General features: G+C 38.1%; 8 protein-coding genes across 8 annotated transcripts; 4 read left to right on the forward strand and 4 right to left on the reverse strand.

Annotated features, from left to right (window-relative positions):
• Window positions 1-136: 136 nt before the first annotated feature.
• RHIMIDRAFT_243485 (uncharacterized protein) lies at window positions 137-889 on the reverse strand (the record flags this gene model as incomplete). The annotated part of the gene is made up of 1 exon (XM_023609948.1): window positions 137-889. The coding sequence occupies one exon, from the start codon at window positions 887-889 to the stop codon at window positions 137-139; it is 753 nt and encodes a 250-aa protein (XP_023471119.1).
• A 614-nt stretch (window positions 890-1503) lies between these two features.
• Window positions 1504-2273, reverse strand: RHIMIDRAFT_232843 (uncharacterized protein; the record flags this gene model as incomplete). The annotated part of the gene is made up of 4 exons (XM_023607824.1): window positions 1504-1638; window positions 1691-1933; window positions 1979-2046; window positions 2099-2273. The coding sequence occupies 4 exons, from the start codon at window positions 2271-2273 to the stop codon at window positions 1504-1506; spliced, it is 621 nt and encodes a 206-aa protein (XP_023471120.1).
• A 58-nt stretch (window positions 2274-2331) lies between these two features.
• RHIMIDRAFT_195379 (putative Xaa-Pro aminopeptidase P) lies at window positions 2332-4540 on the reverse strand (the record flags this gene model as incomplete). The annotated part of the gene is made up of 8 exons (XM_023606033.1): window positions 2332-3276; window positions 3324-3685; window positions 3736-3882; window positions 3950-4001; window positions 4065-4210; window positions 4262-4325; window positions 4377-4404; window positions 4470-4540. The coding sequence occupies 8 exons, from the start codon at window positions 4538-4540 to the stop codon at window positions 2332-2334; spliced, it is 1815 nt and encodes a 604-aa protein (XP_023471121.1).
• A 146-nt stretch (window positions 4541-4686) lies between these two features.
• On the forward strand, window positions 4687-5887 carry RHIMIDRAFT_253878 (uncharacterized protein). The gene is made up of 3 exons (XM_023611057.1): window positions 4687-5131; window positions 5181-5373; window positions 5432-5887. Exons 1-3 carry the CDS (start codon window positions 4758-4760, stop codon window positions 5528-5530), a joined length of 666 nt encoding a protein of 221 aa, XP_023471122.1. The 5' UTR covers window positions 4687-4757; the 3' UTR covers window positions 5531-5887.
• A 64-nt stretch (window positions 5888-5951) lies between these two features.
• Window positions 5952-6875, reverse strand: RHIMIDRAFT_288316 (uncharacterized protein). Its single transcript, XM_023613553.1, has 5 exons — window positions 6704-6875; window positions 6555-6648; window positions 6344-6503; window positions 6172-6286; window positions 5952-6110 (listed from the first exon to the last, which is right to left on the reverse strand). The coding sequence occupies exons 1-5, from the start codon at window positions 6707-6709 to the stop codon at window positions 6066-6068; spliced, it is 420 nt and encodes a 139-aa protein (XP_023471123.1). The 5' UTR covers window positions 6710-6875; the 3' UTR covers window positions 5952-6065.
• A 15-nt stretch (window positions 6876-6890) lies between these two features.
• RHIMIDRAFT_288317 (uncharacterized protein) lies at window positions 6891-7731 on the forward strand (the record flags this gene model as incomplete). Its single annotated transcript, XM_023613554.1, has 5 exons — window positions 6891-7038; window positions 7094-7166; window positions 7219-7388; window positions 7445-7500; window positions 7556-7731. The coding sequence occupies exons 1-5, from the start codon at window positions 7019-7021 to the stop codon at window positions 7729-7731; spliced, it is 495 nt and encodes a 164-aa protein (XP_023471124.1). The 5' UTR covers window positions 6891-7018.
• Window positions 7732-8330: 599 nt separating this feature from the next.
• Window positions 8331-9480, forward strand: RHIMIDRAFT_7279 (N-terminal nucleophile aminohydrolase). Its single transcript, XM_023615612.1, has 6 exons — window positions 8331-8457; window positions 8519-8613; window positions 8665-8746; window positions 8813-8968; window positions 9021-9199; window positions 9267-9480. The coding sequence occupies exons 1-6, from the start codon at window positions 8382-8384 to the stop codon at window positions 9417-9419; spliced, it is 741 nt and encodes a 246-aa protein (XP_023471125.1). The 5' UTR covers window positions 8331-8381; the 3' UTR covers window positions 9420-9480.
• A 1614-nt stretch (window positions 9481-11094) lies between these two features.
• On the forward strand, window positions 11095-12098 carry RHIMIDRAFT_310142 (uncharacterized protein; the record flags this gene model as incomplete). The annotated part of the gene is made up of 4 exons (XM_023614631.1): window positions 11095-11541; window positions 11585-11800; window positions 11921-12056; window positions 12078-12098. Exons 1-4 carry the CDS (start codon window positions 11258-11260, stop codon window positions 12096-12098), a joined length of 657 nt encoding a protein of 218 aa, XP_023471126.1. The 5' UTR covers window positions 11095-11257.
• Between the last annotated feature and the right edge of the window lie 1090 nt (window positions 12099-13188).

Consider the following 13188-nt stretch of genomic DNA (forward strand, 5'->3'; position numbering starts at 1 on the left):
GGGGTTACATTGAGCAAGCATGACCGAAAGCTCCCTAACGATCTCAGGATCAAGGTTGCTGTTTCGTGCTTGTCTTCTTTCAGCGGCATAGGAAGGATCAAGTATATATAGCTGGACGTAGGAAGGCTCATTGCCTTCAACTGGAGTCAAGGGGGCCTTGACGGTGGCAAAGTGCGCCATGGATCTGGAAGGCGTTTAATCCACCTCTATTGTTATTGTTGTTGCTGCTGCTGCTGCTGCTGTTGTTGTTGTTGTTGTTGGCACGATCCTCAGGCGAAACAATATCGCAGCCCAACGAAGTAAAAGCAAAGGCAGCGTTATATTGACGAAGGTTGTCTTTAAAGTGACGGCCTTGGGTGTCCGTGCGTTCGAGCAAGTCCTTCAAGTATTCAGGTGGATCAGGTAATAGTTGCAACTGGACTGATCCTTGCTTGCAGCATGACTCCCAGCTAGGATTTCTCATCGAAGATGTCTCTTGCCTTTCATCAATCCAGTGTAGGGCGTGACAGTGTGAGCATTCCTTGTCCATACGTCCAAGGTCCAAAGAACGAAGGCGGGATAACTGTGAGATGCATGCGGCTGGCATACTGTTGGCATGGTCAGGTCTGGGCCTGCCTCTGGGTCTACTCTCAGTATCAGCAGACTCGACTGTTCTTCTTGGTCTGCCTCTGGGTCTACCTTCAGCATCAACGGACTCGACTGTTCTTCTTGGTCTGCCTCTAGGTCTAGTAGCAACGCCAGCTTCTTCTTGTTGGTCTTCGGCACGACGTCTGCGGCGAGATGCTGCTACTCGTTCTCTGAATATTTGGCAGGTACGATAACGTGAGTCAACGGGTAAAGGTGCATAGCAGGAAGAGCAGTTGGTTGTACTTTGGTTGTTGTTTTCCATTTTTTTTTCTAATAAGCGTCAAAATGGGAACACGATGTTAGTGAACAGGGGCTATATGAATTGGCCTTTTATTCTCTTTTTTAAGGCATGTCCATACCTAATTCTTTTAAAAAGGACTTTATTGTAAAAATGAATATCAGGAGAGAAAGAGAGAGAGAGAGAGAGAGAAAGGGGAAGGTTCATATGATTGTAATCCAAGGCTCGGTTCGAACAAATTGTAAAAAAAGACTCAATGTGCGGCTAATTTCCGGTAAAAGTTTGTGTTGCATATTTTCCGACGTATATTCCGGCGTATTTTTTTTCTAATTCCAGTACATAATAGTGTGTTAAGTGTGTTATGTGTTATAATAGTGTGTTATTAGAGTGATGTGTTATGTGTTATTTAGAAATTACAATTATAGAAAAATGATAATTTCAAACAACAGATAATAATAAGAGAGCCCACAAGAAGCAAAAGAATGATTAGTGTTTCAGTTACGTATTGCTTATAAGTGTTGACCACATCCAAATCTCAAAAATATCAAGCTCATTTTATGTATAAAAAAGGTTGATAGTTAACAAAAGTGTAATTACTGATCGATGTACGAATAATCTCTGAATACGGTATATTTCATTTATAAAGTAGTGATTCTATGCTTCTTCTTTTTCTTCCTTTTATCCACTTTTGTTGCATCAAATGCATATTTTGTATATAATATTCCTTCAACAATGCCAATCATTACTGCACCAGATAATCCTATTAATATTTGCTAGACAAAAAAGATATTTAGTCATCAAGGGCACAAAAAGAAGAATATTTACCATGCCATAATCATTGACCATTGATTGAGCAGCTTTATAACAAGCAGCAAAGACAGCAGCCATAGAAAAGAGGATGTTACATATTGAAATGATATGAGTCTTGATCTCTTTAATATCATCAGACTGGATGCCCAAATTGAATTTCTCATCCTTTGATGTTATAGCAGATTCAACCATTTGAGCATATTCTCTCTCTTTTTGTTCTTGTCGTAGTTTCTCCATGTATGCTTCAAATTCTGGATTCTTGTCGGAGGGTTAGTTAAGAGATACAGTGTAGCCATCTTTTACCTTTGTTTTGACAGGTTTAGGCTGAATATAAACCCCACTTCCTTTCATAAGTTCATGTAAATAGACATCTAGACTGTATTTAGCTTCAAGATTCTCTCTCTCTTTCGTTGTCTTATTTACCAGTTAATTTCGGTAGCTGTCTAAGTAAATCAAGTGAAATGGGATGTTCTTTTGAATCCTCTAGTTCAATATTTATAATGCTCTTTGCTTCCTTTTTGTATTTTTCTGGAAAACTGGAGTTATTCAGAGCTGATTTTACACATGCCTGAATCCTTTCTGTCAAGATTAGCTCCATTACATAAAAAAAATGATTTTGAACATCAGCAACAAAAAATGTTTTATTGAAAAAATGATTAAATAGGCAAGGTTTCCTTCTTTAACCATTCCATTGCTAGTTCATCGTGAGTCACAAGAGGGCTTAATTTGATCAAGCATTCTTGGTGGTAGTCGTTTACCCACTTTCTTTCTGAAGGAGATAACAAATCAACATCAATCAGGTTACGCCCAATAGGCACAATGGTGACGTGTTCAAAGCCAAGGTATCCACGACCGCCAAAGTTGTTAGGTGTCTCGACATCCTTGACAATGATCACATTTTCAATACGGATACCAAACTTGCCATCTTCATAATAACCAGGTTCATCTGTTACTGTCATGCCAGCAGCAAGAGGTGTATCGTTGTAAGCAATACGGATGCCAATGCCATGAGGGCCCTCGTGAACATTCAAGAATGAGCCAACACCGTGTCCGGTGCCGTGTAAGAAGTTCAAACCATCCTGCCAAAGGAATTGACGAGCAAAAGGATCTAATAGGTATCCGGTTGTGCCCTTGGGGAATACGGCCTGGTCAATGGCAATATGTCCCTGAAGAACACGGGTGAAGCATCGCTTCTCGTAATCAGTCGGTACGCCAAAGTGATACGTACGAGTGACATCCGTTGTACCATCCAGGTATTGTCCACCAGAGTCACAAAGATAAATCAAGTTTGGGTCAATCACTTTGCATGTCTCCTTCTCTGGCTTGTAATGAATGATGGCACCGTTGGGGCCAGTAGAAGAAATGGTATCGAATGATAAGCCCACGTAATGTGCTTGAACAGCACGGAATTGCTCTAAGCGATCAGCAGCTTCGACCTCATCAATACGCTCCCCAGCATGGAGCTTTTGTTCAAGCCAAGCAAAATATTGTACAAGGGCAGCACCATCACGAAGATGGCATGCACGCATACCGTCTAATTCTTCCTTTGTCTTGATAGCCTTGGCATCTGTAATGAACGATCTTTTTTCAATCACGTTTTCCTATCATTCAATCAGTACCAAATTTCGATCGTTCATGCTTTGCTTACTTCGCCAACAGCCACTTCGACGGCTAAACTTGTCTTGTTGTTTACTAGTAACTTCTTTTCACCCAGCTTTGGCTTCAGTTGAGTAAGATTGTCGAAAAATTTGGAGTAAGGTTCAACTGTGACTTGTGCTGCATTCAAGTGCTCCTTGACATCATCTGTTAATTTGTCAAGATCAATATATAGAATTGCTTCATGCTCGGTGATAATCGAATATGAGAAAAAGACAGGGTTACATTCAATATCTGACCCTCTCAAGTTGTACAACCAAGCAATTTCATCCAAGGCCGATACAACGGTGCCATATGCGTTCTGATCCACAATATGGTCACGTAATTCTTTGAGCTTGTCCTGAACGGATTTACCTTTGTAGTGTTACATTCCATATAAAGAAATACTTGACCCTTTTGTTTACCTGCATACTTGACTGGTTGCACAAACACCTTATCCTTTGGAGCTTCGGGTCTTTCCTTACCCCAGACAACGTCAACCAAGTTCTCTTGGATAGGAACGAGAGTAGAACCAGTGGGTTCTAACTGAGCAGAGATTTGGTGGGCATCAGCTATGTATAGACACATTAAAGAGTAAGTCTAAATTATCAAATAAGGAAAGGACACAAAACTGTTTACCTCCACTTATAAGTGTGGGATCAAGTCCAATGCGAGAACCGGCGCTGATATTCTACATAAATGGAATTCATTACGTTCCACTTTTGCAATAAATTACCCTCTTTTATTTACTTACCTTTACTAAATATTCTTGCCAAGTCGGTACACCAGGGAGGCCTTGTTTCATCAAAGTCCAATTGTCATCCAGCTGCTGAGATGCTTGCAAGAAATATCTACCATCAGTGAATAACGAGGCATTTGTCATAGTAACAATGGCGAATCCTAGTGAATGATAAGAGCTCAAACATCAATGCCCCCATTTTTATTATATACCAGCAGAACCAGTAAAACCACTAATCCAATGACGACGTTGGTCACATTCAGCTATATATTCGCTCTATTTATAATCATTAATCATCAGCATCGTGTGATTTCACTGTATATGTACCTGGTGTGCATCTTCCGAAGGCACGAGGCTATAGAAAAAAAAGAGACACGTCGTTTAGCATGAATAGTATACTGTTTATGCGACTTCTCTTACAAGACATCAATTCCATGTGTTTTCATTTGCTCACGAAGGCGAGTGAGGCGATCGGTTGTGTTGGTTACCATTGTAGCTCTTCTCTTTTTTGTTACCCTTGAAGAAATAAAACAAACAAAAAAAAAGAAAAAGAGAAAAAAACAAGTTCAATTGAAAGACGAACCGATAATTAAAGCGGAGACTTTTGAGCTTAAAATGTTGAATGACCGATCGAAAAACCAAACAATTTTCCTTCTTTCCTCTTTTTCATACATACACACATACATATATATTATACAATATAGTATCATGTCGACCAATAGCACTTATAGTAGAACAGAAGAACATACTTTAGGAGAGGATAGAATACAGCCAAGAAGATCTGGTCGAGCAACTCGTTCAGTTTCACCGTCATCTACAACGATGGAAGGAGGAGTATCTGAAGAAGAATCTAACAATACGCGATCACACTCTGTAGAGTCAAGTGAATATGAGACAGCAGAGTCTAAAAAGAGGAAAAGAAAGGCAGTAAGTAAAGCAAGCAATAAGAGACAAGCCAACGCAAAGCTTGAATCTTTTAAGCAAGAAGAAAACGAACGTGAGCTTAGAAATTCATCTCAAAGAGTATCCAAGGAGGCAAAAGAAGCAAGAAAGGCAGAAAGGGAAAATACGATTAAAGAAAAGTATGAATAAGAAGTATGCAAATAAAAGGAAATTAACATTAGCTTATAGATTGAATGAGTTGGATAAAATAGAAAAGGCAGTCAGAGATGGATCGCATGCAGAATATCACAAGCTACTTGCCAAGATTGAAGATAAGCGTAATAAAATGTTGATTGTTGCCAAAATGCGTAGATCCTTAGCAGAGGGAGTTGTCTATAACCTGTTCAATTCTCAAAGGGAATGCGCTTATTCACAATATTATGTAAGTATTCTCCTTTTTATTTGAATGTGCTAATCCCCTTTACACATTCGTTCTTTAGTGGGATAAATTGACACTACGACGAGTAATGATAGAGAATGTACAGCGCAAGATTAGCAAATTAGAACAAGAGTATTATACAAGTCATCAAAGTAAGTAAACCTATCTTTTAATAATAGTGATATTAAATGTATAACAGATTATTCAGATGATGATCGTTTGGCCGATTGGATGCCACCCGAAAGACCTTCGACCATAAGTTCTCTCACACTGGGCTTGACAGAACAAGAAATTGACCGTGACCTTGTCTTGGCAGCTCGAGATCCCCGTCAAGCATACTCACCAACATCTCCTTCCATCGATATGCTGGCATCGCTGGCCGATAAGCAATATCAAAGAGACTTTAAGAAAGATGCTACTGATAAATCATCTGCATTGCCTTCATTGCCCTCATTGAATCCCATGCATTTGAATAACCTTGGTGGTAGTAACTGTAGCAGCAGCAGCAGTAGTAGTAGTAGTAATAGCAACACAAATGTTAAATAAAGTAATTCGTTTACATGACAATAGTACTTGTATCACCGTGTCACATATTCCTCTCCCTTTCCTTGCTTAGCAACAAAATGAGAATATGAAAAAGAAAAAGAAAAAAGATTATATTCCTTTGCTTTTATTGTTATTCAATAGAGATATTCTTAAGAGCTACGTTGAGCCTTTTCGAGGACACTTTCATAAGCGACCTATTTTAAAAATAAAATTTTCAGCCAAGCAATATATAAAAAAGGTTTTTTTTGCTATTACCTCAGAAGAATCAGTTCCTTGAATTTCAACAGCAATACCTTGGAGCTGTCTACGGAGAGAGTCCTTGCTAGAGGCATACAACATCTTATCACGGACTCTGGAAGAATCGGGACTCCTATATGATTGGTTTAGTCAAAAAACACGCGAGAAATAAAATGAAAATAAAATTTACCAAGAGAAGAAAGTAATCTTGTTTCTTTGACCTTCGTCAGTCTTAACATAGTCAAAATCATAGACAGCATAACGAGGCACGTTTTCAGGGAGATCATTCAAAAAGTCATCATAAGAGCCACTTTCGACAGCTTTTTCAACGACAATTTGTTTATTATCATCTATTCTTATTATTAGTACGCACTAAATATTTTTGTGAGGAAAAACTTTACCAGACAGCTTGTAGATGATGTACTTGAAGGTCTTACGAAGCTTGAGTTCGTTGTACTTTACAAGACATTCGTTATCAGTAGAGACGCCAGAGGACTATACAGCGAATGAAATTTTAGTCCTGTTCCCATTCCTTCATCTGACACGCAACAGCCATTTCATCACGTTCCCCTTTTCTATTAATTCTCTTTCAGCTTTCACTTAAGAGAAAAAGTTTTCCAGAAAAGAAAAGAAAACATTTCAATACAGAGAGACGAAGGGGGAACGTGACTGAGGGACAGTTTAAAGTAGCCTCTTACCATAGTATTTGTATATGAAATGAAATAAAAGGCTAAAAAAAAGGCGGGCCTGATATGTAAAGGTTATCGGACGTTGAAAAAGAATTAAAAAGTACGTCATTCATAACTCACGTGATATCTTCCATCAAAGCAACAATTTTTCTTGTCTGCATCCTTTTTTAAATCGCATGTGGCGAACGGGTCCAAGGTATATCCTTTTGTGACGTATCAAAAGTCGAGAAAAAGGACTGATCCATTTTTAGATATCAAGGATTAGGCAGTCAGCCTTCGTCAGCATCAGTACAATGTCAGAAATGTTTGGAACGTGGTCATTGGGTAAAACTAGACTGATCATCTGATCCATTTTGTTAATACATTCATGACCTAGACATATCAATGTAAAAAGGACAGAAGCTACAGAAGTAGGCCAAGTCGTACCCAGCAATTAAAGAAACCACTCAAGTTATACCAGCCTGAGCTTCCAAAAGAACTTCAAGACAAAAAAGGATTAGCAGACAAAATACTTAAGAAAAAGAAGAAGGAGCGAAAGAGAAGAGGGTAATGAAAGGACTCTATTTAGTGATTGAACCATAATTGAACATTTGAATGTATAGATCGTATTCTAGTTCGTCAGAAAGTAGCAGCGATAGCAGTAGTGAGAGCGATTCTGGTAGTGAGAGTGACAGTGGAAGCAGTACAGTAAGCACTTCATCATCTTATTCAAGTAGTAGCAGCAGTAGTAGCAGCAGCAGCAGAAGTCGTAGTAGAAGCTCAAGTTCTGAGAGCCGAAGTAGCCTCAGCTCATCGAGTAGTGCCAGTAGAAGCCCTTCAAGAAACAGAAGAAGGAGAAGAAGGAGAAGAAGCTCGAGTCCATATCCTCAACGACGAAGAAGAAGTGTAAGCAGAAGCTCAAGTAGTGCGTCTAGAAATAGTAGCAGAAGTAGAAGTAGTGACAGTCGTGGCCGCAGTGTTGATCGTGGTAGAAGTGTTGATCGTCGCAGGCTCCGTAGCCATAGTCGCAATCGAAGTCTCAGTAGAGATGATAAAAGCAGAGGCCGTAGTTATAGCAGAAGCATCAGTAGTGAAAGGAGTCTTGTAAGAGATACAGGCATAAGAGGGCGCAATATGGATAGAAGCGTTAGTAGAAGCCCTAGAAGGCGCTCATACGAAAGAAGCTTAAGTAAAAGGGGCAGATCAAAGCGATCAAGAAGCTCTAGTACTAGCCCAGAAAGAAGTTATAAAAGAGATATAAGCCTTAGTTCATATAGCAACAGATCCAGAAGTAATAATAGCAGTAGAAGATACTCACGTAGATAAACCCTTCAATTTGTCAATTAATAAACTACACTGTAAGTTATAAGTGATCAGGTTGAGAAAAAATAATTGCGCGCCCGCACATCCTTAAATACAGTGGCCCAAAATTACCCGCCACTACGTCTACGTCATCGCCTTTGGATTGCGTGTCAATAGGAACGCGTGTTGAACGTTTTTGAGTGCTTTTTTTTTTTTTAGAAAGTGTATTTCTCTTTCTTTATATTCAAATAATATAAAATGAGTCGTGGTTCTGGTGCTGGTTACGATCGTCATATTACAATTTTCTCACCTGAAGGACGTTTATACCAAGTTGGTAACATATCAAACTTACAACACCGTTCTATAACACTGTTCATTTCTGACCTTATAAACAGAGTATGCCTTCAAGGCCATTTCAAACAGTGGCATTACTTCAGTTGGTGTTCGTGGGCGTGATGGTTGTGTTATTGTCACTCAAAAGAAGATTCCTGTAAGTGAAGAGTAACTAAGAGATGACGATGGTGATTGATTGGAATTATAGGATAAATTATTAGACCCCTCTACTATTACTCATGTATTCAAATTGACACCCAAGATTGGTTGTGTTATGACTGGCATGATTGGTAATTATCAATATAATATATATATATATATATTCATATAAAGATACTTATATCAACTCCTTTTAGCTGATGCACGTTCTCAAGTAACAAGAGCTCGTCAAGAAGCCGCTGAATTTCGTTATAAATATGGATACGAGATCCCAACTGACATGCTTGCAAAGAGAGTTGCCAACATTAATCAAGTTTATACACAACAAGCAGCCATGAGACCTTATGGTGTTTGTAAGTTACTGCTGCATGTATGCATCGATAAGAAGTCTTATTTCTTTATTAGCAATGATTTTAATTGGATACGATGATGAGCTTGGACCTCAATTATACAAGTGTGATCCAGCTGGATATTTTGTTGGTTATAAAGCAACTGCTGCAGGAGCTAAACAACAGGAAGCACTGAATTACCTGGAAAAGAAACTGAAAAAGAACCCAGAATTAAATATGGAAGATACCATCGAGGTAAATTAGAGTATGACTATTGTAAAATGAATGAAAAGATTGCTAACTACAATTGGGCTATGAATAGCTTGCCATTACTACTTTATCCAATGTATTGGCAGTTGATTTCAAGGCAGCAGAACTTGAAATTGGTATCGTTACCAAAGACAATACAGATTTCCGTACACTATCAACAGAGGAAATCGATGATCACTTGCAGAGAATCGTAGAAAAGGACTAACAGAAAAGAAGAAGGCTTTATAAATAAACTGTCAAAGTGAATATATAATAGCAAAGAATGTTCTTTTATTGGTCTTTTTCAGTTATACTCGTAATTGTCTACAGTGCAAGTATGTTCTATAGTTAAATTAAGCTTAACTGTGCCCAGGGATTATTTCCTTGGCAGTAATCGAGAGAGGGAAGCAGTGAGATTGTGACGTTATGGACAAACTGGTGACTTTGGGCTACTACGGCCCGGTATGCCGTAAACATACAGAACAGTGGAAGCTTCACTTGTAGCAAAGGTGCTTGGAGAATTAGTGACAATTTGAAAAGGTTGATGGCATCAATGTTTTTGCTGAAAGTTGCATTGGATGGTCTCCGCCACAGATTTGTTCGCGATTGCAATATCCGGCGACATAGCGGAGGGAAGTATTTGTAACTTTAAACCAAGAAATTTGCTGTGGAAAATGCGATTATACTGACAAAGTAATTGCAAAATTTCTTGCATGATCGTTCTTATTTTTCCTTTGGGGCACCGACCTACCAAAGATTCAACGGCATTCACTTGCAACACAGGGTTTCCCTTAATAACCATGACGCTTTGCGCAATATCGTGTAATAGCTGCGAAGCAGTTTGGGCAGCTAAACTTGCCGTTGAGTTCATCTTGTATTAAAATAGGACAGTTCTTGGCGCGCCACCACGCGCACCACTATTGTTCAAAATATGATGTTACGTTTTTTGTTCGGACAGTGAGTTTGCGAAATATTGACGTTACATACCACTTTAGTGGTGCGCGAGTGGTATGCTTGGTGACAGAGCTTAACTCGTTCCTGATTCGGAGCTTTAACTCACAATGCTATGCTTTCTTGTTGTATATCCTTCAAACAATAAGACTACATGAAGTTATCACTTGCTGAGACACAACGAGGCTGAATGTAGATTTATTATCTTTAATAAAGCAAAATACAGCCGTCCTTACACCTTTTTTTCACCTCATTTTTACAAAAAGTTTTACTATGAGCAACAACATTAACAAAGACCTTATAAACTTGGTTCAAGCTAATATGCAAAAATGAAAGCTGGGTTTTGTCAGAAATTTGAAATCGGTAGTCAGTTTGCCGGTATTGCTGAAATTCGCAATGCTGCTGCTGATTTTGACAAGAAGTGGAACGTTGTTTTGGTCACTGTCCGTTCTAATCCCAAGGAATCGCACCTTGCCCTTGCCTGCAAGCATCATGGAGAGTACAAGGCAGAAAAGAAAAGCTCTCAGGAAAAAGAAATTGAGTTTGTTAATGAAGAAGAAGATAAGAGGAGGACACTGGCAAGAAGCTTGTAAAGAAGAATACGCAGAGAAATGGTTGTTCTTGTTTCATCAAGTCCAATACTTCCCCTTTCGGCGGTTTAAAGGTTTCTGATATGTGTGGCAAACACAATCATCCTATCCCATCTTGTCGTACTACATACTCTGTTCACGGAAAGCAATCAGCAGAAATAATGACCCTTATCATACAAACGTTTTCATTAACCACGGCAAACCGCGTTGAAACCGTAATGCAAGTAAGTTTCTTTTATTAATAATAAATTCTATATCCATTTTCCTATGCAAAATATCAGTACTTAACAATTTAAAAAAAATAGGCTTTGCAGGTCAATGGAATTACAAACGTTCTTAAAAAGGATATATACAATACCAAGAGCTTCTTTTTTTTTTCAAAAACGAAACGTCAAAGGAAATGTATGTCTTTATCCTTTACTTTCAAGAGAAAGGCTACTTCATCAGGTTCACCTTGGACTCAGGAAACTGAATTTGTTCTGTGTTTTTCACTCACGAAGAAGTTATCAAGAAAGCAAGAGCCATGCCCGATTCAATTGCTGTCGATGCCACGTATAAAACAAATACGCACAAGTTGACATTCATCAATATTGCTGGCACATCAAATGTGACAAGTACTTCGTCCGGCAGAGGGAACTTGCAAACGTTTCCTGTTGATAGTGCTTGGATGAACAATGAACTGGAAACAACGTATACCTGGATATTTCAACAATTGAAAGAATCCATTTGGCCCACAACACAGCATAGATATCCAGAAGTTTTTGTTACGGATAACGGCAAATCCGTGAACAACGTTATTAAGGCAGTGTTTCCTCTTTCTGGTCGTCTCCTCTGCTTTATTCATTTGCAGAGGAACTTTATCACTAACATCGGAGAAACGTTTACTCCTGAGTCTTCCTGCTCACAGAAACGTTTTGGAACTACAATTAGAAGAAGCGCTCAAGAAAATTGCTTTTTGCAAGACTAACGAGGAGATGAACAAGAGTATCGAAGAGTTTGAGAAATTTCTCAAAGCCCCTGGTCACTATAAAGATGCTGGCAGTAAGGGAGTAGAGTACTTGAAAGCGTAAGTAGATAAGTCACAGCTATTAGCATATCCTAGGTAACAGTATTAACATGATTTTCTGTTCTTTCATTTAAGTATGCTCTAAGAACGTGAGCGCTGGGCTGGAATCTATGTCAATAGATATGCACACTTTGGCAATAAAACAACCAACCGGGTTAAAAGTGCACATGCTGCAATCAAGACTGCCCTTGGAAGAATATCATCTGGCAAGATATCCACTGTGACATCAAAGACTGATCATTGGTATTTTGCCATGGTAGGTATAGTTACAACATAGAAAGTTTATAAAAACGATTAATTTTTGTTTTTCAAAAAAAGGGAGAGGAGAAAGGGGCAGGCACAAGTGGAGATGCTTGGTAAACAGGCAAGCCTGTATAATAAAGATACAGAGTGCAGGTTTAGAGAATTTGAATTCAAAGTGACAAGTTTTGCTATGGATCGCATATACAAAGAAATAGCGTATAGTAAAACAAAAATAGGTGATAGTCAAAATTCTGAATGTCGTTCCTGCTCATATGTCGTTAATTATAAGATTCCATGTTATCTATTCTGGCACAATATGATATCATACTCTTAAATATTGTTGATCGTTGATGGTGGATAGATTACGGTAAGGCATACATATACTACACTTATATAAATAACATAGCTAAATTCATCATTACAAAAGATACTACGCTAGAAAATGCTCATGATAATACGAAAACAAGTGGTTTGAAAATGCAAAAAGTTAGAAAGCGTAGTACAAGAAAATTTTAGTGCTTCCAAGAAACAGTAGCAAAAGACTATTTAACAAGAATATAAGCTTTTTCCTCCTCTTTTTCTCCATCAGTTTTCGCTATAGTTAGCTGACAAAAAAAAAACATGTTCATTAAATATCAATCTTTATGTATGTATTATCCTATTTTTAACAAAGACAATATACTAATAAAAATAAATGCTGTCTATTAAAAGCACAACAAAGTTTCAGTTTCTAGTTGTATAAAATTCAGAAGATATAGAAATTACAGATAAAAATGAAAAAAAAAAAAAAAAAATGATGAAAAAGCAACACAAAAAACTATAAAATACAAAACGAACAGAAAAAAATCTTAATAGACAGCGGCAATGATGAAGAAACCGTAAAGACTAAGTAAAAAGAAGAAGCACAGAAACGTTTGTAACAGGCCATGATTTTTATTCTTAAAATTAAAACAAATGTTCTAATTGTGTACTAAGTCGTTCTGCGTGTCGTTTAGAGCCAGTAATTCTTGATTTGCACGTATATATCACTAATATGCTCACTGATATACAAGCTATCACCGCAAATATGACCTGTCAGCAACGTCTTGTCAATGCTCTTAAGGAGCTGACAGATGTAAAAGAAAACTACTTGGCCCAGAATATAA

This window comes from Rhizopus microsporus (genome assembly GCF_002708625.1).
Source record: "Rhizopus microsporus ATCC 52813 unplaced genomic scaffold scaffold_1, whole genome shotgun sequence".
NCBI classification, from domain to species: Eukaryota; Fungi; Mucoromycota; class Mucoromycetes; order Mucorales; family Rhizopodaceae; genus Rhizopus; species Rhizopus microsporus.